Source organism: Phocoena phocoena, chromosome 5 (genome assembly GCF_963924675.1).
Source record: "Phocoena phocoena chromosome 5, mPhoPho1.1, whole genome shotgun sequence".
Classification (NCBI taxonomy): Eukaryota; Metazoa; Chordata; class Mammalia; order Artiodactyla; family Phocoenidae; genus Phocoena; species Phocoena phocoena.
In genome coordinates this window covers 101,960,465-101,986,857 of record NC_089223.1, presented here as the reverse complement: position 1 = coordinate 101,986,857, position 26,393 = coordinate 101,960,465, and the positions used below count along the sequence as shown (strand labels likewise).

The window sequence follows — 26,393 nt, the reverse complement described above, 5'->3', positions numbered from 1 at the left end:
CAGACACACACAGGCCCGCGGGCCACTATACACGGGCACCGTCTCCGGAAGGAGGCACGGAACACAGAGCCGGGAGGCCTCTGGTGATAAGCAGTCAGCAGAGTCTGAACAACTGGACAACTTTTTGTACCATTTTCATTTTTTCACCCCAAGCTGCATCACCTTCATTTTAAATTAGCCATTTCTAGTATTCCAGGCCTTGCATAGAGAGCTCGGGGTACAGATAACGATCGGGCCTCATGGACATCGGACACACCATCGAGCCGTGGGTGTGGGCTGCCCTTCTGATGCTGTGGGTCACCACAGTGGCGCATCAGCCAATGGCTACTCAGCTGTTCCAGAGACACCCCTGAGCCCTGGACACCAGCCCTGCCCTTGACCTGGGGCCAGCTGGCCAGGACAGAAGACCCTCCCGGGCCCCCATCACCTCTACTCTGGACAGTTTCCTGCGTGTTCAGTTAGAGCCTGTCCTCCCCACCCTGGAGGGCGGTCCCCATTAGCATGGGGACTCGGCGTTCTGCACCGTGGCTGGACCACGGGACGTACTCAGTAATGTCGGCAGATGATTAACGACAGCCCATGAGCAGAGTGGGCCAGCGACGGGAGACCTCCCCACTGCAGGGCCTGGGGCACGGGGGACGAAATGATGCTGCATCTGGCCTTGAAGGTGCTCCCTGGCTGCTGGAAGCCGCTGGGCAGGGGCGAGAGCGTGTCCTGGGCTGAAAGGGCGTGCAGAGGCCCTGCGGGTCAGGTTGGGAGGTGTGACCAGGAACCGCAGCACCCAGGCCCCCAGCCCAGCCCCACTACTCCCTCTCTTCTCCCCACACGGCCACCCTGGCCACCGGCCACTGCTGCCCGGGCTACGAGTCCCCACCTCCAACCACCCAGCTCACGCTCACTGCAGCCTGGGCGACACCCGTCCCCTCTGTGCCCCCCACCCAGGGAAGCAAGCAAGGAGTCTCTGTGTCACCCCCAAGGAGGCCCTTCCTGCCCATCCCTGCAGTCCGCCCCCGTCAATATCTCTGTCCTCTACCCCCTGTTCTTCTCGTGACCCCTCACCTGGGCTGTCAGGGCTGTCACCCTCTCTAGCCACTCCAGCCTGTCTGGACAACCCGCCTGCACGTGGAGCCTGCGTCTGACAAGGGGACACAGGGTGGCGCCACGGCTGCCTCAAGGCCCAAAGCACCCCCAGGGATGGTGCCATCTGGGTTCTGGTGGCCGCTATGGCACATGGGCAAGGACAAGACCACCCGGCCCGGGTGGGCAGCCCGGGGAGACCACAGAGGCAGCTGAGCATGGAGCTGGGTGACAAAGGAGGCTGAATCTGAGGAAGAGGAATGGGCAGTGGCCCTGGGGACACGCGGCGGCCGAGGGAGCAGCAGAGTATGTGCGGGGCTTTCCGACAGAGGTGGCAACCCTGCCGGTGCCCGGCGCCCAGGAGGGGCAGCCAGATTCTGGGTAAGTCACCCCACTCCTCCAGGTCCAGGCTCCTGCCAGCCAATGGCAGTTAGAGGCCCCAGCTCCCGGGGCTGGTGGGAGGACAGCACCTAGGCACAGTGGATGCTCTGGAGGGAAGCGTTTGCTGTTGTTGCTGCAAATGTCACCACAGCCATTCCCTTAGCTCACTCGGGTCACACAGTGGCAGATGCAGAGCTGGACTCTCAGCCCAGGCCGCACAGCCTCCCCCAGGCCCGCCGCCCTATCCTACCTGAGCCCCTCCCCACATTCACCTGACTACTGCTCACCCAAATCTGCCCTGCCCGGGACCCAGCTACCCAGTGGCGGCCCCTGGGGGCAGCAAGGGCCACTTCAGCAGCTCTTTCCACAGTCTAGAATAGCAGGGTTGTCCATAGGGAGAGCTGTATTTAAAATAACTGAACTCCTTCGTAACCCCCTGTATTCTATTTTGGGCATTTGAAAACATTATTCCAAGAAGAGGTCCATGGCACACAACAGGTTAAGAAGCCCTGTTAGAATATGTCCTCAATAAAATATTAGCGAACTGAATTCAACTACACGTTAATAAATACATGCACCATGATCAAGTGGGATTCATTCCATGGCTGCAAGGATGGTTCCAACATCCACAAAATCTATGTGACATATCACAGTAACAAAATGAAGGATAAAAATCATATGACCGTCTCAACAGATGCAGAAAAAGCATGTGACAAAATTCAACGTGCATTTATGATAAAAACTCTCAACAAGTGGGTATAGAGGGAATGTACATAATAAAAGCCATATATGACAAGCCCACAGCTAACAGCATATTCAATGGTGAAAAGCTGAAAGCTTTTCCTCTAAGATCAGGAACAAGAAAGGGATGGCCACTCTCACCAGTTTTATTTAACATAGTATTACAAATCCTAGCCAGGACAATTAGGCAAGAAAAAGATATAAAAGGCATCCAAATTAGAAAGGAAGAAGTAAAACTGTTAACAATTTGCAAATGACAAAGTATCTATAGAAAACCCTAAAGACCACCAAATAACCGTTAGAACTAATCAACAAAGTTGCAGGATACAAAATCAACATACAAAAAAATCTATTGCATTTCTATACACTAATAAGTGAGCTATCAGAAGAGTAATTAAGAAAACAATCCCACTTACAATTGCATCCCAAAGAATAAAATATCTAGGAATAAATTTAACCAAGGAGGTAAAAGACCTATACACTGAAAACTATTTATAAGTCAGTGATGAAAAAAAACTGAAGAAGACACAAAAAAATGGAAAGATATTCTGTGCTCATGCATTGGAAGAATTAATATTGTTAAAAATGTCCACACTACCACTACCCAAAGCAATCTACAGATTCAATGCAATCCCTATCAAAATTACATATTCATTTTTCACAGAAATAGAACAAACTATCTTCCAATTTGTGTCAACCATAAAATAGCCAAAGCAATCTTAAGAAGAAAATTGGAGGCATCATACTCCTTGATTTCAAACTATATCACAAAGGTATTCAAAACAGTATGGTAGTGGTGTAAAAACAGACACATAGACTATGGAACAGAGAAGAGAGCCCATAAATAAACCCACATGTGTATGGTCAATTAGTTTATGACAAAGGAGCCAAGAATATAAAACAGGGAAAGAACAGTCTCTTAAATAAATGGTGCTGGGAAAACTGGAGAGCCTCATGTAAAAGAATAAAACTCAACCACTAACACCACATACAAATATTAACCCAAGACAAATTAAAGACTTGAACGTAGGACCTGAAACCATAAAACTCCTAGAAGAAAACACAGGTGATAAGCTCCTTGACATTGGTCTTGGCAAGGATTTGTTGTATTTGACCCCAAAAGCAAAAGCAACAAAAGCAAAAATAAACAAGCAGGACTACATCAAGCTAAAAAGCTTCTACACAGCAAAGGAAATCATCAACAAAGTTAAAAAGCAACCTACTGAATGGGAAGGAATATCTGTAAATCATATATCTGGTAAGGAGTTAATATAAAAATATATAAAGAACTCATAGAACTCTAGAGCAAAACCCAAAGAATCCAACTAAAAAATGGGCAGAGGAACTGCATAGGCACTTTTTTCCAGAGAAGACATACAGATGACCAACAGGTACATGAAAAGGTGCTCAACATCACTAACCATCAGAGAACCGCAAATCAAAACCATAATGAGATATCACCTCACATCTATTACAATGGCTATTTTCAAAAAGAAAAGAAACAGTAACGGTCGGAAAGGACGCAGAGAAAAGGAAACTCTCGTGCAATATTGGTGGGAATGTCAACTGGTGCAGCTACTATGGAAAACAATTCAGAGGTTCCTCAAAGAACTAAAAATAGAACTACCGGGACTTCCCTGGTGGCACCGTGGTTAAGAAACCGCCTGCCAATGCAAGGCACACAGGTTCGAGTCCTGGTCCGGGAAGATCCCACATGCCACAGAGCAACTAAGCCCGTGCACCATAACTACTGAGCCTGCGCTCTAGAGCCCACAAGCCACAACTACTGAGCCCACGTGCCACAACAACTGAAGCCCATGCACCTAGAGCCTGTGCTCCGCAACAAGAGAAGCCTCCACAATGAGAAGCCCGCGCACTGCAATGAAGACCCAACACAGCCAAAAATAAATAAAAGAGTGAATTCACACACACAAAAAAGAACTACCATGTGATCCAACAATCCCACTTCTGGGTATTTATCTGAAGGAAATGAAAAAACTAACTTGAAAAGATGTCTGCACCCCCATGTTTACTGCAGCGTTATTTACAATGGCCAAGATACCGAAGCAACCTAAGTTGCTTGGATAAAGACGTGGTATATATATTCAATGGACTGTTATTCAGTCATAAAAAGAAGGAAATCTTGCCATTTGTAACAACACGGGTGGACCTTGAAGGCATTACACTAAGTGAGATAAGTCAGACCAAGGAAAACAAATACTGTTCAAGCTCACTTATATGTGGAATCTTAAAAAAAAATTAAAACTGAGCTCATAAATACAGAGATCAAATTGGTGGTACCAGAGGCAGGGGGGTGGGGGAAATGGGTGAAGGGGGTCAAAGGGCACACACTTCCAACTAAAGATAAATAAGTCCTGGGGATGTAGTATACAGCATGGTGACTACAGTTAATAAAACTGTGCTGCGTATCTGAAAGCGGCTAAGAAAGTAGCTCTTAAAAGGTCTCATCACAAGAAAAAATATTGTAACTGTGTGGTGACAGATGTTAACCAGACTTACAGTGTGATCATTTCTCAATATACACAAATATTGAATCATTCTGTTGTACAGCTGAAACTAAAATACTGCTATATGTCAACTACATTTCAATTTTTTTAAAAAGAGTATAGGGACTTCCCTGGTGGCGCAGCAGTTAAGAATCCGCCTGCCAATGCAGGCGACACGGGTTCGAGCCCTGGTCCAGGAAGATCCCACATGCCGCAGAGCAACTAAGCCCGTGCGCCGCAACTACTGAGCCTGTGGGTTCACATTTCCCTACATGGCATGGTGTCCCCTGCAGTCACCACGGCCTGAGAAGCGAGCCGCAGGCCTTTCCAGGAAGATCCCCAGCTGGCTCCGAACTGGATCCTGGCTCTGCCACCCGCCACCTGTGTGACGAGCAGGTCGCCTGCGCATCTTGTCTCTGAAGAAGGGACAAGGCCTCACACTCTTACACGTTTATCAAGAGAATGAAAAGCTATCAAGGGCTCAAGAGCATGTTGCCAGCCCCACGTGCTACACCCCAGTCAAGGTTGAATTGTGCCCCGACCCCCCCAAAAAAGTGGAAGCCCTAAGCCTGGCACCTGTGAATGTGACCTTATTTAGAAATAGGGTCCTTGCAGGGGTGATTCAATTAACTGAGGTCATTCGGGTGAGCCCTAATCCAGTATGACTGTGTCATGAAAAGGGGACATCTGGACACACAGGTGCACGCACATGGCCATGTGAAGACGGAGGATGGAGTGATGCACCTTCAAGCCACGGAAAGCCAGGGACTGCTGGCAACGCCCCGCCCCACCCCCACCCCCCAGGAGCCAGGAGGAGGCACGGAAGGGTTCTCCCCCGGAGGCTTCAGAGGGCACCTGCTGGCACCTCAGTCTTGGACCTCTGGCCTCTAGAACCGGGAGACAATACATCTCTGCTGTTGGAGTCCCCCAGTCGATGTACTTTGTCCCGGCAGCCCTAGCAAACTAACACAGCCCCTAACACCAAGGCTGTTTTAGGCCCTGAGTGGTCAGCACCGGCTCACCTCCCCCGGAGGTCGCCCTTGTCCCTTCCCCAGCATGGCCAGGCTGGCGGCCTTCCCTCCTCCTCGCCAAAGCCCTGGCCAGGCCCACTGCCTCCCAGAGGGCTCTGGAACGTGCCAGCCTCTCTAGACACCGAGAGCTCATGTGTCCCCCATAATCCAGTATCTACCATTTCCTGAGTCAAGTGACATGAAACTCTGTCCCAGTTTGCAAAGTTTCATGAACCTCCCTCACCTCCCACCCCCATGAGACAATTAAGAATATTCCAGAACAGAACATGAAATCACTTAGCCAGACATACCTGTTTCCTCCAGGCCCTGGGAGTACCCTCTGGCTTTCTCTACATGGGCACGCCATAGCTGTAAGCACCCTGGAGAGCCCTGATCACCCAAGGCTCCATCTTTCAGCCAATTCTGAAATACTCTGGCCAAGAGACAAGCCACCCATCCACTGCCCATTGTGTGTCAAGCGCCCTGGGTTCTAGGCCTGCTCGGCCAACACACGCAGTGACTCTGGAAAGGGCATCTGTCCCCTGACCCTCGGTCCCCTCTCAGCTGCGAAGGGGGAGCACCCACATTTACAGTGGGGTGTCCAGGAGACCCCCTCACTGAACAACATAAGCCTCCTCCCTCAGGGCTGCAGCCTCAGAGCAAGGAAGATGCCTGGAGACCATCAAATCCAGCACCTTCCTGTACACGTGACGGAGGCCCAGCCACTGAAAAGGCAGCACCTCCAACGGGAACAACGGGACACCCAGGTGGCCAAAGAGGCCGGGGCGCACACAAGAGGAGGGGCAGCCATCACCTCAGTGACCTGACCTGAGCACAGAAAAGGCCCTAACAGCGCTGTGTACTAGAATCACAGGAGCCTCCAAGGATCCCGATACGCGGACCCCAGACCGGGAGACCCCCATACCCGGACCCCAGACCGGGAGACCCCCATACCCGGACCCCAGACCGGAAGCAACACCCAGGCATCAGTATGTGAACCCACCCCCCAGCCACGAACACCTCCTGTGTTCTCAGCCTTGCTCTGAACCGTGGGGGTGAACAGAGGATCCCACTTCTGCGTCGAACTCCTGCAGCCAGGGGGCTCCTGAGCTCCCACCCAAGCTCTGCCCTGTTGCACCAAAACACCATATTGATGGCAGCTCCAGAAACTTCGCTGCCTCTGCACTACATACGGTTGGCAGTTTAAATAAAGCTTGTACACTCCTACGACAGCACCTGCAAGGCCACGTTACTGACTGCATCTTACAAACGGGGCAACAGAGGCTCAGACACGCAGACGACTAGGCCAAGGGAAGCCGGCTGATACCCTACAGGTATCCAGGTCCTAATCCCTGGAACCTGCATATGCCACTTTACATGGTAAAAGGGACTCTGCAGATATGTTCAAGTCAAGGGCCTTGAGGTGGAAGATTATCCTGGATTATCCAGAGGGGCCCTCAGTGGAACCACAGGTGCCCTTATAAGAGGGAGGCAGAGGGCGAATCTGCCACAGAGGAGACGCCGATGGGAAGATAGAGCAGAGAGAGACTGGAGATGCCGTGCTGCAGGCTTTGCAGATGGAGGGAGGAGCTGCAAGCCAAGGAATGCAAGCAGCACACCTCCAGAGGCTGCAAGAGGAAGCGCAGCCAGTGCGACTGATTCAGGACCTCTGGCCTCCAGGACTGTCAGAGAATGAATGCGTGTGGTTTTACGCCACTCAGCTGCCCCAGGGAACTAATTCACCTCCTTGCAAGCCCACCTCCCCATAGACCGAGCCCCTGCGGGCAGGGTTGAAACCACACAACAGGCAGAGGGAGACGAGTGAATGAGTCAGTGGGTGGATGCAGCTGGCAGGTAGCCCATCCCCCAGTGAGGACTTACAGCGCAGCCCTTGGGTGCCAGGAGCCAACCCGGAGCATCTACACATCAAGTGGAACATAAATTCAGTTTGCCGGGTTTTATTAAGGAAACGATCATGCACAGGATGGGGGCAGGACCCCGGGCAGCTCTGCCCTCCAAGGGCCCCTGGAGGCCGGGACCCGGGTGGATGGGCAGTACCCAAACCTGCCGCTGTCCCCTCCGGGTGGGGCTGTGGGCCTGGGGGCCAGGGATGAAAGCCATGGAGGCCCTTGGTTGGCAGAAGGGTGTTTCCTTAGAGGCAGGGCCTTTGTTTCAGGGCCGACATCTCTATCAGGCATACAAAACCCAGTGCTGCGGCCCGCGATGCTTTTAGTGACCCCAGAAAATGGTTTTAACTTTTGCTTCAAAACCAGAAAAAAAAATAATAATGAATCCAGCCTGGATTATATTCATCTTTAGTCCAAGACAGTCATAAGACGTTCTTTTTTTTTTTAAGGAGGAAAGGGCCCACAAAGGCAAAAGCATCTTGGGCCCCAAGGCCCTGCCTTCCTACATCGACGGAATCCCCAGTGGCTGGTGGATGTTCCCGGCCACCATGGAGTGACCTTGGCCAGCAGGGTCAGCCCTGGTCTCTGCTGAGTGGTGTTAACTCATCACAGCACGGAGTGAGAACCGGGAGGATAAGGTGGGAGCAGAGGCCAAACTCCCCCATGCGGGGAAGCGGTCCAGGAGGGGGTGTCTGGTCTTGAAGGATGGGGAGCGCTCCTGGGAAGCTCGGGAAACTGTGTTGTAGTCAGAGGGAGAGAGAGGTTGTACCAAAGCCCCAGGCATCCAGGACACAGTGTGTTCAGCCAGTGCGGCTGGAGCATCACACATCCTGCAGGAGAGCGGCACGGGAGGGTGACAAAGGACGCCGTGTGCCACACCAAGAGGTGGGAGCCCAGAGGGTTCCTGGGCACTGCAGGATTCAAGAAGGCGGCTGCCCCTCTATTATGTCCCAAATTAGCATTTCTCACAGCGCTGGAAGGTGTTGCCAGCTGCCTGAAGGACAGATGGTTGCCACCAATTTACGAGTGTGTTAGAGCAGATACTACATGGTCCCTAAATTGACATCACTTTTGTGCAGCTGTCAATAAAAGCTCTAAAGCTGGACACAGTGGGGTGAAATTCAGCTACTGTACAGGGATTTGTACTCACCACCCCGTGTCCTCTGGCGGGTGCCCCATGGTGACCCTCACCCCACTGCTGTGGGCAGTGGGCTTTAAGGAACAGTGTATAGGAGCAGCGGGGGTCGGGGGAGAGCCTGGTGCAGGGTTTCTACCATGTTTGTGCCACTGACCTCTGGCAGCCACGTGAAGCCTGTAAATCCTTCTCAGAATCATGCTTAAAATGCATAAGACACAACGCACAGGAAAAAAACCAATCACATCGAAATACTGTTATCAAAATATTGTAAAAATATACATTTGTGATATATTATGCATGTGCTTCCTTATTAACACACCAAAAAAACAAGATCTTATAATACTGTGATTTCAAAGGAATGATGAGACTAAACACTTCCCCAAATCTTGGCGACACCTGCAGTGTGATACAAAGAACACTTGTGATTTGCATTGGTGACAGTCACGGGATTTACTTATGCTACTGCAGTTGACCGCCTACAGTAAAAAGTGAAAGAATGTGTACACTGCAGACTGTAACACGTTGCTGAAAGAAAGCAAAGAAGACCCGAATAAATGAAAAACACCATGGATTGGAAGACTTAATAATGTTAAGATGGGAATACTTCCCAGACTGATCTACAGATTCAATGCAATCCCTATCAAAATCCCAACAGCCTTTGCTGTAGAAATGGAAATTGCAAGGTATAGTGAATACCAAAGCAATCTTGAAAACGAAGAATAAGCTAGAGGACTCACGCTTCCCAATTTCAAAGCTTACAGTTTCAAAACTTACAGCTACAGGGCTTCCCTGGTGGCGCAGTGGTTGGGAGTCTGCCTACCAATGCAGGGGACACAGGTTCGTGCCCCGGTCCGGGAGGGTCCCACATGCCGCGGAGCGGCTGGGCCCGTGAGCCATGGCCGCTGAGCCTGCGCGTCCGGAGCCTGTGCTCCGCAATGGGAGAGGCCACAACAGTGAGAGGCCCGCATACCGCAAAAAAAAAAAAAACAAAAAGCTTACAGCTACAGCAATCAAAACAGTGTGGGACTGGCATAAGAACCGCCATATAAATCAATGAAATAGGAGGGAGAGTTCAGAAATAAAACTATGTGTTCATGGTCAACTGATTTCTTTCACTAAGTGTGCCAAGACCATTCAATGGGGCAAGAACGGTCTCTTCAATAAATGGTGTTGGAACAATTAGGTATCTGCACACAAAAGAATCAAGTTGGACCCTGACCTCACACCATATACAAAAATTAACTCAAAATGGAATAAAGACCTAAATATAAAAGCTAAAGCCATAAAACTCTTAGAAGAAAACATAGAGGTAAATCTTCATGACCTTGGATTTGGCAACAGTGTCTTACATGTGACACCAAAAGCACAAGCAACAAAAATAAACTGTACTTCACCAAAGTTTAAAAATTTTGTGCATTAATGAACACTAGCAAGAAAGTGAAAAGACAACCCACAAAATGGTAGAAAATATCTGCAAATGATACATCTGGTAAGGATCTAGTATCCAGAGCATATAAGGAACTCCTACAACTCAACAACAGGAAGACAAACAACCCAATTAAAAATGTGAAAGGACTTGAATAGACATCGCTCCAAAGAAGATAAACAAATGGCCAACACAGGAAAAGACGCTCAACATCATTAGCCATTAAGAAATGCAAATCAGGGCTTCCCTGGTGGCGCAGTGGTTGAGAGTCCGCCTGTCAATGCAGGGGACACGGGTTCGTGCCCCGGTCCGGGGGGATCCCACATGCCGCGGAGCGGCTGGGCCCGTGAGCCATGGCCACTGAGCCTGCACGTCCGGAGCCTGTGCTCCGCAACGGGAGAGGCCACAACAGTGAGGGGCCCGCGTACGGCAAAAAAAAAAAAAAAAAAAAAGAAATGCAAATCAAAGCCACAATGAGATACACTTCACCCCCACTAAAATGGCTATAATAAAAAAATAAACAAGTAACAAGTGTTGGTGAGGATATGGAAAAAGTGAAAACCTTGTACATTGCTGGTGGGAATATAAAATGGTGCAGCTGCTGTGGAAAACAGCACTTCCTCAGTATGTTAAACATAAAATCACCACACGAACCAGCAATTCCATTCCTGGTTACATACCCGAGATAACTCAAAACAGGTGGTCACAGAGAAACCTGTACATGAACGTTCACTCCGGCACTATTCACACTTAACCAAAAGGTAGAAACAATGCAAACGTCCATCAATGGACGAATGGATAAACAAAATGTAGTCTTACCCGTTCAATGGAACATTCCTCAGCCATAAACAGGAATAATGTAGCGATACATGCTGCAACATGGATGAACCTTGAAAACATTATCCTAAGTGAAAGAAGCAGTCGTACAGGACCAAATATTGTATGATTCCACTTCTATGCAGTGTCCAGAATAGGGAAATCCATAGAGACAGAAAAGAGATTAGTGGTTGCTTAGGGCTAAGGGAAATGGGGAGTGACTGCCAATGGGTATGGGGTCTCCTCTGGGGGTGATTGAAAATGTTCTGAAAATAGATAATGGTGATGGTTGGGCAACACCACGAATGTAGTAAATGCCACTGAACACTTTAAAATGGTAAATTTTATATTATGTATATTTTACTACCGAAATAAAAGGGCCAGAGGCAGGAGGCCGGCCTGTGGCAGGGGTCCGGAAGAGACGGTGAGCCCAAGCCAGAGCAGCCCTGCCCCAGAGGCAAAAGGGGTCAAGGGGTGTTTTCTGGAAAGAACGGTCAGGAATGGACAGCAAATAGGATATGGGCTTCGGGGTGAACTTTATAAGCAGTTTATAAGGAGGGGACCATGTGCCCGAGATGCTTGGGTCAGTCCTGGCTGACAGTTACTGCCCCGGCGTCCCAAATGCACAGGGTCCACCATCACTCTCCAGAGTGTCCCGGTCTGGGCCATGAATTACACGGCCACTCGACTTACAAGGCCCTGGCCCTTATACCTGTTCTCCAAATATTCACCATGAGTCGGGAATTAGCAGTCACCCTGTTTCACAGACGAGGAGCTCGATGGGCACTTGAATTTGCTGTGGTCCCATCTGCTCTTTCTGGCCTGGGATCTCCTCTCCTGCCGGGGAGCCTCCCGGGGGTCACCGCCCAGCTGGGATGGGAACTAGGGCATCTGCAGCAGGGGAGAGTCACCCCACAGGCCCCATGCAGCTGTGGGTATGGAAAGCAGAGCCTGGCAGGCTCCGTGTCAGACGGATGTGGGGCCGAATCCTACTGCTATCCCCAATTAGCTGGCTGACCTTGGGGCGGTTCCTCTCTGACCTTAATTCCCCACCTCCAAAATTAGGACAGTAAGATCAACCTTCAAAACTGTTACTAAGAGCCCAGGCAGGCAGCATTGGGTCGATGGCGGCTGGGTCATCCTTACTCTGCTCTCTCTGCCCTCCCACCCTCAGGAGGGAGGGGGGGAAAAATGTGCTTTTCTGCTGAGTAATGCAGTTAAAAAACAAAAAAATCTTGGAAAAATAAGATGAATCCTGACATCTCCAAGCATTTACAGCACTAAGTATTTTCGGTAACCCACACAAAATGAACATACAGACACACCCCCCAGATGACTCAACCCACTTAATTATTCCATTCTAGATGAAGCTCCCACTCTCTAGCTGGGCCAGGAAACCGCAAAACGGGGCAGCTGAACCCTGCATGACGCTCTGCTGAAGGTGACAGAGTGTTGAGATGCATTTCTAGGATCCCCAGTGCCCCCTTGCAAAAACCACGCCCACTGCTGAGTGCCAAGGCAACGGTGCCGCCGTTCATAAATATTTAACAAATGCATCTTGGAACACACCAGGGGATTATTGGAGAGGGTGGAAAACAGACGGACACCTAGGAAGCTCAAGGTCATTAAGGATGTGAGAAAAGATACAAACCACCCACAGATTCATTTGTTGACAGAAGGCATAGGGACCCCCAATGCAGCACATGGACACTATTCAAACAAACCTGGTCTCTCCTTCCAGGACATTCTCCCAGCCCTGCACCAACTGTGTAATGCCGACCTTGGAATCTCTGAAAGTCCCAAAGGCAACATGGCACCAGGGGAGGGGGTGCGTCTTGTTCGCCCTAACCCCGAACTCACAACGAGACGGTGTGTAGATGTCGGAGGCGTCAGCAGCCCTCCATCACGGCAGTCACAAGCATAAACCTTCCTTTAATCTGCCTAAGTATGGCCCCTCCATCCTCCGAGCCTTAAGAAGCAGCCTCGGCAGCACTGCGACACGCCGCTCTGCATGGGTAAGGGGGACCGTGCAATGAAAACACTGTTTAGGTTTAGTTAATTTGAGAAGCATCTCAGGCCCGTGTTTATTCTCGGCATAGATACACCTCCAGGTAATTCAACAACTGCTTTCCTCGTTGACACTAACCTTTTCGGGAAGCCTAGACTTTGGGCCACCTCTGGGTGACTCATCCAGCAATCCCTGTGTGGCAGAGCCTCAGAAAACCCTCTCCCCAGCCAGCAGTTACCTAGCAACCAGCCTAGCAACCTCGCAGCCAAGAGATTAATCCCCGGGTGATAATCATAAAGCAGCATCCCAAAAGACATCTCGTCTCGAGGATGCCATCCGGAGGCATATAAAGATGAGGGCCGGGCAGTGGCACCTCGCCCCTGAACTACACAAATCGCAGACAAAATGGGGGCATGTTATTTACTTGTTGCTTCGACAGCTGAAAGGCACGATTTCATTTCTGGGATTCACACACGGAGCCAAAGAGAACGAGGAGACAGCTGGGCTGGGGAGCCACATGGAAGCTGCCCTAACACCAGCAGGATGAGGAAGATGTTCTGTTCCAGCCACAGCTGTGACTGACCCTCAAGTGGGATGGGGGGGCAGGGGTAGAGGTCCTCCTCTCCGTTGCCCACACGTATCTCAGTTTTCCAGGAGACAGCCCCCAGCCCTCAGCCAGCTGACGTCTCCCACCAGGGAAGCACGCCTCACTGTGTGCGTGCATTCAGAGATGGCAGAAACACAACTGGGCAGTAAAAGGCCGAGAGAACATTCCAGAAAGGCCAGCACCCTTAGCATTTCCAAAAGGCACCAGCCCTCCTGAGCCTGCCCAGTCCTGGTGCTGGAACGCAGCCCACCCATAAAGGGTCACGAACTCAGTAGGATCATCTGGAGAGCCTGTTACAATGCACGTCCCCAGGGGCCAGGGTCTCTCTGTTAAAACTGAACCTCAGGTGATTCCAACACAGGTGGCCCCAGACCACACCTGGAGGCCACCTCCCGTGCACAGACCCCACAGCCGGCACGCAGGCAGCCCGGTGAACCAGCTTCCTGTTCAGCAGGGCTCTGGAGCAAAGGCAGGTGTGCAGGACGCGGGTCATTTAGCTGAGCGACTCAGGCCCACAGGCCTCTGGGTCAAGCCGGCCAGGTCCCCTCGCACTGACTGTGGGACCCTGGGCAGGTCACCTGCTGAATGTGAGATCACCTGTAAAGGGCTCACACCCACTCATGGCCCAGAGAGGGCTCCCTCAGGAGCTGCCATCAAACTTACCCAACAAGCGAGGGTCCCTGGAAATCTCACCAAGTCCCCATCACTGGGGGCCAACAGCCCAGTCTGTCATCCCCTGACTTACAGAGTTGTCACTGCACACGTGTCCAGCACCAGAGGGGAGGCATCAGGGAGCTCCTCTCTTGCCCAACACAGAGGGGCTGGAAAGTTCTGTCTGCACCCAGAGCCCCGCACCTGCACTCTGCCTGACGGTGGCTCAGGGGGCGCTATGCTCTGTCTCTCCCCCAGGTCACCAACTCAGGTCAGGGGGCCTTTGCTTACCAGGGCCACCCCACTGGACACTCATCCCACTCACAGGGACACCAGGTCACAGGCCTCACACCCAGAGAGAAGCGTGAGCCAGGGAAAGGGGTCTGGTCACCGTGACATAAAAGGAAAGGAAGGCAGAAAAATGATGCTTACATGGGGAGGACTCAGGGTACGTGGGCCCCCCCACATCCGAAGGCTGCTGGGAAGTAGGGCAACTTGTGTTCGGATCGAGGCCACAGGGCAGCAGTCACTGGGAAGTGGTTTTTTTTGGGTTTTTTTTAACATCTTTATTGGGGTATAATTGCTTTACAATGGTGTGTTAGTTTCTGCTTTATAACAAAGTGAATCAGTGATACATATACATATGTTCCCATATCTCTTCCCTCTTGTGTCTCCCTCCCTCCCACCCTCCCTATCCCACCCCTCCAGGCGGTCACAAAGCACCAAGCTGACCTCCCTGTGCTATGCGGCTGCTTCCCACTAGCTATCTACCTTACGTTTGGTAGTGTATATATGTCCATGCCTCTCTCTCGCTTCCAATCAACAAAGGAAAAGGCTTCTTAGAAGCAGAACGATCCAGCAGCGCAATAGGTTGCCTGGGGCTGAAAGCATCCCATGCAAATGTGTCCTCCAGAAGCCACGTGGACCTCAGGCGGTACAGCCAAGAACAGGCTGCTTGGGTTCAAGATCTCTGCCTTGGTTTTCCCTCAGTTGTAAAATGGAGATAATAATGGTGCCTGCCTCATGAGGTTTCTGAGTATAAAATGAGATCATAAGCGTTACGAGCTTGACCCAGAGTCTGGCTCATGGGAGCACTCCGCTACTGTTAGATGCTGTTACTGCCTCGTTACAAACGGGGGGGTGGAAACACCAGGAGAATGAGGTTAATCCCAGGAGGCTTCATGGCAGAGGTGGTATCTGAGCTGGCACTGGAAGGTGATGGAAGGGGAACGGGGTCCGGGACTTGGAAGTTGGGGCCCATAGGGAGGTGTGTATGGCAGGAGATGTGAGGAAGGGTGCTGGCCTCAGAGGTAGAGTCATGGGGAGTACCCCAGCAGCCCCCCGTGACCACCTGGGACTCAACAGCCTCATCTGCAAAAGAGGCAATGACGCCCCCTTCCGGGTGGCTGTGAACCACAGGGAGGCCACAGATCTAAATGTACAGACATGCCTGGTTTATGTATAGAACTGGGGAATTGGCCACTGCACCGCAATAATCCCTGAGCACCAACTGCATATACCACCTTCTTAGACATTCTTAGACATCCCAGGAGGTGGGAGCAGACAAGGCAGGTCTTCTGCCACCACAGCCCGATCCACTGGGGCAGGCACGGATCTTCTGGGTCCCCAGGTTCCGGGCAACTGGAGCCAGGGAACCACACAAAGGCCCAGCTGTGGCTGCTGAGAGCCCTGATGGCCCATGTGCATCACCCACGCCTTGAACAAGGGACCTGGGGACCTGCATCAGGTGAGCGTTCATGAAAAGCAGCAACAAAGGACCCCAGAGGTGGGGACAGAGCCTGGCGTGCAACCAACAGATGAAGGGATAGCTGTTCAAGCTGCTTTGTGGACACACAAAATGCCGGGGCCAGGAGAGGCAGAGTTCAAACCAGGAATGACAAACCCAGACACGCTCAGAGATCCAGATGGCGTCTGCCACTGGGATGATGGCTATCATGCCCTTAAAACTGAGGTCACCTCTGCCTCAGCCAGGGGTCGATCCCCGGGTGTGGACAGGGCAGATCATGCACGTGGCAGCAGGGGCACATGCCAAGCAGCTGGCCAGAGCGGGAGAGAGATACTGACCTTAGGTCAGTCCAACCTGGCCCCCGTGAGCCTCACAACACGGATGAATTACCAAGCCGGGAGCCACCAGAAGAGCATCTCAACCTATACACCCTCCTGAGGCCACCGATAGAAACCACAGATGCAGGCCTCTCTCTCTGTGCCTCAACTTCCCCATCTATAGAATGGGTTATACTAATAGTACCTGCTTCTCGGGGAGGGTTGCTGGGAGGATTAGGTGAGCTAACACAAGTAAACACCCCACAGACACAAAAGACGACAACTCTTGACGGCACCCGCTGGCTTGACCGGCCCCTGTATGGCTTTCCTCCAGGCCGGGGAGGCAGCATGGAGTGATGGGAAGGATTTAAAGTCACATTATGCCCTGGAATCCCCAGTCACCCCACAAGGCCACCTCACTCCTTGGGCTTCACTTTCATCTCTTAACCAGTTCACAGGTGTGTCATGGAGATCAAACAGGATGCAGTATGCAAAGGGGCTTTGGAAACTGCAGGGCACGGAGGTGGGCAGGTGCCCATGCACCCAGCATAAAGACGTGGCTCACACATCCACGTGGGTGGCAAGCAGGGAGCCAGCCAAGGCCACCCTTCAAGGCCTGGGTGACCTACTTATGTCTCCCACATCACCCTTCCGAATCTAGGTGAGGGCCTCCATTTTACCATCTCTCATGTTTCCCAAAGAACAAGTTTCCAGAAGATCAATATCCTAACTTGTTCCTCAACCAACACAGCTGCTTCCATCCTCAGAGGCCACCCAGACTCAGGGGAGAAGGCTCTGTCCCCAGGCCTGGCTGCAATCCCGCCCCTTTCAGCAGTTGTTCTTCCCTGAAGAACGGTCCAGAGCAAGGTTTCCCTCCCCAAAGTGAGCACTTCCAGCAACCCATGTACAGGGCCAGCCAGGCCCCACCCCTCCACATCCTGTCAGATGGAGTATGAACACAAGGGCTCTGCAGTGGGCCACCTCTGATTCCTGGTCCTGCCACGCAGAGCTATGACCGCCCTGTGCCTCAACTTCCCCATCTGCAAAATGGGCTACATGGATAGTATTGACCTCCTGGGGAGGGATGCTTAGCTGAGCCTGCATATGCCAAGGCTCAGATTGGGTCCTGGCACTAAGTAAGTGCGATGGGTTGCCCTTTTGTTACTGTCTGCCCTCCTCCCGGAACTGAAGGGATTTTAATGTTTGGTAAGTGATCTGTCGTATGTTTATAACCTTTGCCTAAAAGGAAGTTTAGGGATGGGTCTTCCCCGTTATTAAAACTAAGTAATATTGATCATTTTGGAAGATAAAGAAAGAAGAAATTTTTAAAACCACAAGGTCAATTTTGCACATCTGGGGTCAGCCCATATCGGTGTCTCGTCCTGTTCCCATCACTCCACAGGTCATCTCTGCAGCTCAGTGGACCCCCTCCTGGGGGCAAAAGCAGCATCTCATCCGCTTCCAGGGCCACTCACCTTGAACCTCTCGGTAACACCCTCAGTGATGCTGACGGTGAACTCAGCTATCTTGGGAGGACGTGTTTTGCCTTTCTTGCGGTCAGGTTCATATTCAGTCTTAGTTTTCACCACCACCTTGTCCAGGAAACAGAAGCAAACAGTCAGTGGTACAGCCAGATACATTCAGACACACCTGTCCAAAGAGGACAGGTGGGGAAACCCTCGTTCAGAGTCACCATTTCACCAGGAAGTATTTCACAGAAAGAATGAGAACAGCCACCACTCATTAGAAATCTCCTCTGTGCCGGGACTTTCAGCACGTTACCATTAATAATCCTGACAGCAGCCCCAGGAGGGAAAAATGATAACGGAGGGGCGGGGAAGTTAAGTACATTGGTCAAGGCCACGTAGCTAGTAGGTGGCAGGGCTGAGAGTAGTCAGCAGAGCTCCTGACTCCTAATTTGGCGCTCCCTTCACTGCCCAGAGCTCTATCGGCCCAGGCGGTGGGAAGGATGCGCTGATATTGTCACTGGTCTTCACATGCCGCCACGGGCAAAACAAGAAGATTCAAGGGCACTATTGCCCTCCAGCACTAGGAAGGAGCAGGCAGCCAGCCTTCAAGCAAATCGACCTTGGGGAGTCTGTCACTACCCCACCACCCTCCTCTCTCCCTTGTCTTGGCAACAGCCCTTAAAGGGTCTCCCTGCTCTGCCCCCCCTCCACTCTCCACTGTGAAGCAGGAGATGTTTTTCCAACCACGAAATCTGCTCTGCCTCTGCCCCAGGCAAACCCTTTCCCTACATGCCCCCCAGCTTCAGCTGCGCCCTAACCCACCCCTCGAGCCTCCACCCTCGGAAGCTCACAGCCTCTCCGCACCATCACTGCCCCCATCACACCCGGTTGCCAGGGCTGTTTCCTTCTCTGTCCCCACTGGACGCGGAGGCGAGGTGTCCGGGAGCAGTGTCCAGGGGCTATGTGTGTCTAGTCCTCAAATGCCCACCCCCTAGAGCAGAAGCCAGGAAGTTGGACTGGAGACAGACAGCCCCCCACCCTCTTCCTCACCCAAGTGACAACGCCCTTCACTGGGTGAACCACAGCGTGGGGACACACTGCCCTCCGTGATTGTGGGACCCAGCGCAGAAAAGGCACTCAGGACACTGTGGGCGCTCCCAGACTGAGCCGTGACACCAGACCCAGCCTCAGGAAGAAAGTGGCCCACGCCATGCGACACTGAACAGTGATCCAAGGGCCACATCCCTTTAAAGCACACTCTTGCCTCCCTCCTCCCTTCCGTTACAGCTCTCCCTGCACTCAGTGCGACAGCCTGCGTGCCCACCCTGGGGGCACCCATCTCTAGGGCAGCACCTGGGCCTCACCCTGCCATCCTCGAACCCCACCTGTACCTGAGTAGCTGTGGGACCCTGAGCACACCCTTGGCTACTTGGAACCTCAGTTTCCCGGCCTGTGATATGGGTGCAAGGCCTATCTGGTAGGGCTACTGTGAGGAGGAGGGTATCCACGGGACCCTGAGCCCAGTGGGGACCCGGTCAGGATCCCATCAGCCCGGATTCCATCTGCCTCTGCCACTAACAAGCTAGGTGACTCCGGGCGAGTTCCTTAAACTCTCTGTGTCTCCATCTCCACATCTGTAAAACGGGGTAACAGTGGTAGTTACCTCCTAACGTCAGTGTTAAAGTAACTGAAAGCCATAAAGCATGCAGACAAGTGCCTGGTGAGTAACAAGCGTTCAAACACGCCAGCTGAGACTGGCCCTGAGGCTGCTACCGGCTCTGTGGCAGCTCAGAACCTCGTGCTCAGCACACATTCTGTTTACAACCTTAGCTGTGTTATCAGCCCTCGGACACGCGTCCCCTGGGACAGGTGACATCACCTCCCTGAACCCTAGCTGGGAGCACATGTTGCCGCTGTTCAGGTTAAGAGATGTCTCGTGAGAGTGCTGTCTGGCTCCAAGCAGGGCAGACCAAGGGGCCCCGCCAGAGCTTCCGCATTCTGGAGGATGGCAGCCTTCAGCCGAGTGACCTTGCGCATGTCCTATAAACTCCTGGAGACTCGGCTTCCTCATCTGTGACCTCAGAAATCTGGCGCAACCATCACTCCCTGCTAGAATGCCCATGTCTGGAGCATCTCAGGGACGGGAGACTCATCACCTTCAGAGCTGCTTAGGTTACCCTTGATGGCCTGATTGTCTGGCCAAAATTTCATACCTGCCTGAAACCTCCTCCCTGGTATAAGCCAACTATGTGCCAGACGGTTCCGGAATGGAACAGACCGAGGACCAAAGAGGAGGCTGAGTGGAGGCGATCACCTGATAGAGGTGCTTCCTGGGGATGCCGTGTCCCCGGCACAGGCTGAGGCAGGAGGGGAAGGCGGGCACGGTGGCGCCAGGCTGGGCTAACTGGGCAAGTCTGACACCTAGACAGGGAAGGGGGAGGCGGAAGCCAAGTCCTCAGGCAGCCCTGCCCCTCCCACAAAGCTTCTTTTAGACCATCGATGCCTGACCCAGGTGCACAGGTGTGACCAGCTGAGCCTCTTTTCTTGAAATAAAACACCTGTTCCACCATCGCTCCGGCCCCCGCCCCCCGCTCTCCTACCCAAACACAGACAACAGAGTTGGGGGAATCAAAACCACTTTGGGGAACTGAGTAAGGCTATCAAAAGGCCCACCATGGGAATAACGAAAGGAAAGACCCATGGCAGGGAAAGTCTCTCATCCCCACCCCTGCCCCACGGCCAGTAATCACCAACGTGCCCCAAATAAACCACAAGCCCTGAGTCAGAACCTCCCTGCCAGGCATTAAATGAAACAATTAACGCCAGCACACGTGGGGGAACAGAGTGCGCTTCCTCGTGGTTGGGATGATTCTGAAAAGCTGCAAGGTGGTCAGAATGGATGTGTGTGGATAATTTTAGGTTTGAGTTTTACAATATAACTGTCTAGACTTTTAAGCGTTTTTAATGTTAACTCTTGAAAAAATTGCCCTTAATGGACACAGAAACTACTTGATTGCAGGCGGTATTCAAGGAAGAGGGGATTCCTTAAATTCAACAAAAAGAAAAAAATCCCGCTTTAAGGAGAGAATGATGAATGGCTGTCCCCAGTTACCCTAATACTGAGGAGCACGAGCGCTTATTTGGAGATTTCACAAAAGGAACAAAGAGAGGAAGGAGGCGGTGTAGGAGCGTGCACCCTGCCGCATCTACCGCCGATGTGGGAGGGGTGGGCGCAGAGGGTAAGGAGGGGGATTCAGCCCCTAGGGAGGGCCCATCTGGCCAAGGAGAGGGGCCTCTCCACCCCAAAGGGGCAAATCGGGCTGAAACTGCATCATCCGGGAAGGCACGAGGGGCAGCCGCACCACTCCTGGGCTCACCCCAGAACCAGAGCTCCTGGTACCCCGGGGCAGAGACGAACGGGGCTGGGTTGTAGGTGGAGGGGCCAGGGGCCTCTCTCGGACAAGAGTCCCACGAAAATCAAGAAGAGACCCTACCCCGTCCGCGTTCCATTGTCAGGAAGAAGCTGTCATCTAAGGCGGGGCGGGGAGGGCCAGATCACCCGATCCAGAATCCCGCGCGGGTACGTGGTCCTCCGAGGGGCGTCCTCCACCCCGCCCGAGCCCGCCCCCAGTTCGCGTCCCCAGCGCACGCGGCGCGTTTCTTTTGTTGCGGCCGCCACCCGAGATTTGGGGGTGCGCACCCGGCGGTCCTGGGTACCGGGGGCCTCTCACCTTATCCGGGGGCGGGAACTGCAGTTGATTGACATCAAGGGGCGTCATCAGGGGGATGGTGTCGAAGCCATCCTCCAGCAGCGGCTGCTTGGTGCCCTTCTCCGCGAAATTGTTCCCCAACTTCACCATGGTTCCGGGAGACCCGAGGCTGCCGCCTGCGGAGCGAGGGCCGGGCGGGAGTCACCGCGAGCAAGACCCACCCGCTGTCCCGGGCGTCGGCGAGCTCTCCAGCCCCCGCCTCGTCTCCGAGGAGGGGTCGTGAGGACGCAGAGGTCGCGGCCCGAGGGCTGGGGGGGGTGGGTGCTGTGTATTTATGGACTCACCCGCTGGGCAAAAGCGCCAAGCTCAGGGACGCCTAGCAGCCGGGGAGGGGCGCCGCCCCTGCCCGCGGGTCTAGACGCGTCCCCGGTCCTGGCGACGCCTCGCCGGTGACCTGCCCAAGGACCCCTGTCCCTCCCACCTGGGGAAATGCGCGGCCCTGTACCCGGCTTCCCGGCGGAAGGGTCCAACCCGGGCGCCCCGCGGCCCCGCCTGCCGGCCAGCACTCACCCCACGCCCGGCTCCGGCAGGTCTGGACTCCGACCGCACTCCGAGCCTCCGCGTCGCCCGCTCCCGCTCACAGCAATGGCAGAGGCGGCGCCGCGCGGGGCCGGGGCGGGGGCGCCGCGCGATTGGGCTCCCTCCCCCCGCTCGCCACCTCCCTTCCTGCCGCTCCCGGGGGTTAACTGCGCGCTGTGAGTGCGTGCGTGTGGCGGCGGCGGCAGCCTTGACGCAGCGCGCGCGCGCGCCGGCCGCACAAAGAAGCGCGGGGCGGGCGCAGGGGGGCGCTCCCCGTGGACCCCGCGGTCGCCGGGACCTCGGCTTGGTGGGGGGGAGATAAGGGGGATGGGATCGCGCCCCGGATGGGAGGCTCGGAGGGCGCCACAGGGCTGGTAGCAGGGGATGGGGGGAAGAGAGGTGCGGGCTGCGTAACCCCGGGGCGGCGGCTGGGGCGCAAGGCGATTCGAAGCGAGAGAGGGGCGGGGGATCCTAGGGATGGAGCGATCCCCCAAACTGGGGGAAAAGGTGCCCGCCTTACAGGCGAGCCGATCTGGGAGTCCTGAAGGATAGGGAAGGGTCCTGCGGGGGAGGGTTCCAGGAGGCTGTGGGCGGTGGCAGAGACGAGAGCTTGGTCTGGTTAGTGCGTGGCTGGCTTGTGGAGAGGCCGACAAAAAGAGGGCGTGTCCCTGGTGAAAGGAGGCTCGGATGGGAATGGAGGGGGGAGTTTTTTGGTGGTACAGGATGTGGAGGGAACGCTCTCCAGAGCTGGGGACGGTGTCCGGACGTGGGGGGACGCCCAGGGTAGCGGGAGGGAAGGTATCCAGGGCAAAGAGAGCGCTTCGCGTGACGCGTTGGAGCGTTTCTCTGGTCTGGTCAGAAGGTAAAGCTGGGGTCCGCTCCCGGCAGCCGCAGCCTCAATCATCCAGGGCTCAGAGAAGGGGCGTCCTGGAACGAAGAACCCCCTCTCCATGTAGCTAGAGAACAGGAACACGATTCTCTCACTGCCTGCTGAGCCTTGAGCCACCAGGTCAGTCTAGGAACCTGGCCATGGGCACCTTGATTTCAAAATCCCCGGGAGGGCACAAGCAGATGAGGTGCCTGGATTTCTCTTAACTGGGCCCAATTCCTCAGCAGGGTCCACATGAGCCTTTGACCACAGGGCAGCCTGGCAGGACCCAGGCTCTTGGTGCACACGACCCCTGGCCAGCCCAGGAAGGGCTGGTGTCCCAGACGCAGGCACCTTGGGGCCTGGCATCAGCATCCTTCTGGCAAAGGCCCTTTGAACGCAGGACTGGTACAGCGATAAGGCATCTGTGTGTGGTCCAGGTTCTTACAGGGGACCAGAGGGGGCCTCCTCCCTGACGCTTCGTTACTTCCCGCAGCAGTTGAGGAAGAGCAGCTAGAATCTGCTCAGGGCTGGTTTAGGTGCGTCCCTGGCCAGACTAAGAGCTTACAGATCACAAGAAACCTTGTGGGCTTCATTCACCGAGGGAATAGCTTTGTCCCCATCTTCGGCCCCAATACGCACACACACAAACACTGCAGTCAGAATCCCACACGGGGAGCTGCAGGGTGGGCCTCCTGGGCCCTGTGTGGACCCCTCTCCCCCTCAAAGGCTCTGTCAGCTGAGGAGGACAGAGGCAAGGATGGCCCATGGTCGTCCCAGAGACAGCAGGGGACAGTCGCCAGCTGGTTTTCCATGCTGTCCTGGGTTTTGACTGGTGCCGGTCACTGGGACTCTGCAGCTTCATTCTGTGTGGGATTTTTGTGGGTGCCCAGGCCGCACCAGACCCTGTGAAGGGCACACATGTGGACAATGCAATTCACAAGACACACAGCGCCCCCCATCAGCAGCTGATGGACAAGGGAAAAGAAATGGCAAGCCTTCCGAAGGAGCAGAGGGCCCACCAGTGGGAGCGACATCGTCCACTGCCAGGGGGAGAAGGCAGGAGGCTGTGGGCAAAGTATGAAATCCTCCAGGGGGGCCGGAGGGAGAGCAGAGTGGGCGGAAGGTCTCCCAGGTGGGGATGCATGTGTAGGCAGATGTCAGTTTCCCAGGCCTGCTGTAACAAATTACCCCAAACTGGAAGGCTTAAAACCACAAATGTATCATCTCACAGCTCTGGAGGCCAGAGTCCGAGATCAAGGGGTCAGCCAGGCCACATTCCCTACAGAGACTGCAGGGGAGAATCTGCTCCTGCCTCTGCCAGCTTCCGGTGGTGCCAGGCATTGCTAGGCTTGTGGCCGCATCCCTCCAGTCTCTGTCTCCGTGATCACCCTGCCCCCTCCTCTCCTCTGTGTCTCCTATAAGGGCACTTGTCATTGGATTTTGGGGCCACTGGGATGATCCAGGATAATGTTCTCTCAAAATCTGTAATCACAGGGCTTCCCTGGTGGCACAGTGGTTAAGAAAACACTTGCCAATGCAGGGAACACGGGTTCGAGCCCTGGTCTGGTAAGATCCCCCATGACACAGGGCAAGTAAGCCCGTGCGCCACAACTACTGAGCCTGTGCTCTAGAGCCCACGAGCCACAACTACTGAGCCCTTGTGCCACAACTACTGAAGCCCGCGTGCGTAGAGCCCGTGCTCCACAACAAGAGAAGCCACCGCAATGAGAAGCCTGCGCACCGCAACGAAGAGTAGCCCCCAGGTCACCACAACTAGAGAAAGCCTGCATGCAGCAACGAAGACCCAACGCAGCCAAAAATAAATAAATAAATATATACATTAAAGAAATAAAAAATGTTTAAGAAAAAAGTCTGTAATCACATCATTTGCCCTATAAAGCAATATTCACAGATTCCGAGGGTTAGATTTGGACGTCTTTGGGGGGGCCACCACTGAGCTCACCACAAGCGTCAAGCCTGCAAGGGTGCAGTGATTTGGGGAACTCAGGTTGTAGATGGTTCTGGGAGAGGCAGGGTAGGGTCTTGGCTAGAGATGAGGTTGAAGAGGCCACAGTCACAGAACTGGGGACCAGTGAAGCTGTGTTGTGGGACAAACTGATTTAAGGTGTTTTTACAGTGTCCACAGAGTGAAATCTGTGTGAAATACACTATGCTCTTCCCTCAGACCCCAGTTTCATCCTAGCACCAGCAATCTGTAACTCCTAGAGATTCACAGGATTTTTGACATGGATTTGGTTTTTCTAGATGACTCTTTAAAGGACATTTCTAGGGTTATGATCCCTTTCTAGGGACAGATCCATCACTGCGCAGATGAGTGCAGTAACCGCCACCCCGTCCACCTTCCACCGGGCAGGGCAGCCAACTGCTGCTCCCCAACACTCAACACCCTGTCATTTCCACTTCCTAGCCTCTCGGCGACCTTCTTTGTCCCACTGGTCAGAGCCCAGGCTGCCACGGCAGGAGGCAGTGTGACACAGTCTGATTTCCAGTCCTCTCTCCCGCTTCTAGCTGTGTGACTTTGGACAAGTTGCTTAACTTCTCTGTGCCTCAGTTCCCCCATCTATAAAATGGAAATAATAATAATAATACCTCCATCACAGTGTTGTGAGACACTGAGACAAATGAGCTATTATGATATTAAAAACAAAAAACACAGTGCCTGCTTTGCCTCTTATGATGGCTTTGACCTCTAATTAGGTACCCTGCAGTGTCTTCTTGGTAGTGATGTTGAGGCCAGGAGGAGGTGGTAGAGGCATGTCACGAATGTAGGGTTAGTGCTCAGAGTGACTAAGGAGATCCTCCCCAGGTCCCGAGGAGCTTCTTTGTAGCTCCAGGGAAGTAAATTCCTAGTCTCAGGCCACACAGTGCCGGGCAGAGGCGGGCCAGGCTCTGGGCTCACCCGGCAGGCTTCCCCATAACCAGCCTGATCCCCAGCACAGGAGCAAATTCTGGCAATATAAATATTTTTCATTTCTCCATCTCCCGTGCCTAGAACAGGGCCTGGTGCACGGCGAGTACACAGGCACCGTACGTTAAATGGAGTAGGCATCCACTCGTCTTACATTCACAGTAGATTCAGACATTGCAATGTCAGGTTTGTAAAGCCAAGTTCAAGTGTGTAGTGAGAAAATTCACGGTCTAATTCAAGCTGAAGGCAAGGTGGCCCATAGCATCACCGAGACATTCTCCTGCCTAGGTTTAACCCTGCTGCAAACGCTCATTTCTGGAAAATGCCAAACCTTATTTTAAAATGTATGATGTGTAGACAAAGTCATAAATACAGTGATTTTTATGATTTTAGTGTTTCATTTACCTTTGTAGTCCCTAACCCTCTGCGCACATTAGGGACTCAGTAAATGGTTAAGAAATGAATGAGTGATATTTTTATCCCTTTCTTTGTATTTGTAGAA

The 26,393-nt window shown here is 53.3% G+C and overlaps 1 protein-coding gene across 3 annotated transcripts in view; it reads right to left on the bottom strand.

Moving 5' to 3' along the window:
• Positions 1-22,239, bottom strand: part of NSG1 (neuronal vesicle trafficking associated 1) — a 29,571-nt gene extending 7,332 nt beyond the window's left edge. Inside the window, exons 1-3 of one of the 3 annotated variants that reach the window (XM_065877772.1) lie at positions 22,083-22,239; positions 21,534-21,688; positions 17,809-17,925 (exon numbers count right to left, since the gene is read on the bottom strand). In XM_065877772.1, the coding sequence (XP_065733844.1) occupies positions 17,809-17,925; positions 21,534-21,662 (246 nt within the window). In that variant the 5' untranslated portion in view covers positions 21,663-21,688; positions 22,083-22,239. Of the gene's footprint in view, positions 1-17,808; positions 17,926-21,533; positions 21,689-22,082 lie in introns of those variants that run through there. The other 2 variants (XM_065877773.1, XM_065877774.1) reach the window with 2 other exon arrangements.
• Between the last annotated feature and the right edge of the window lie 4,154 nt (positions 22,240-26,393).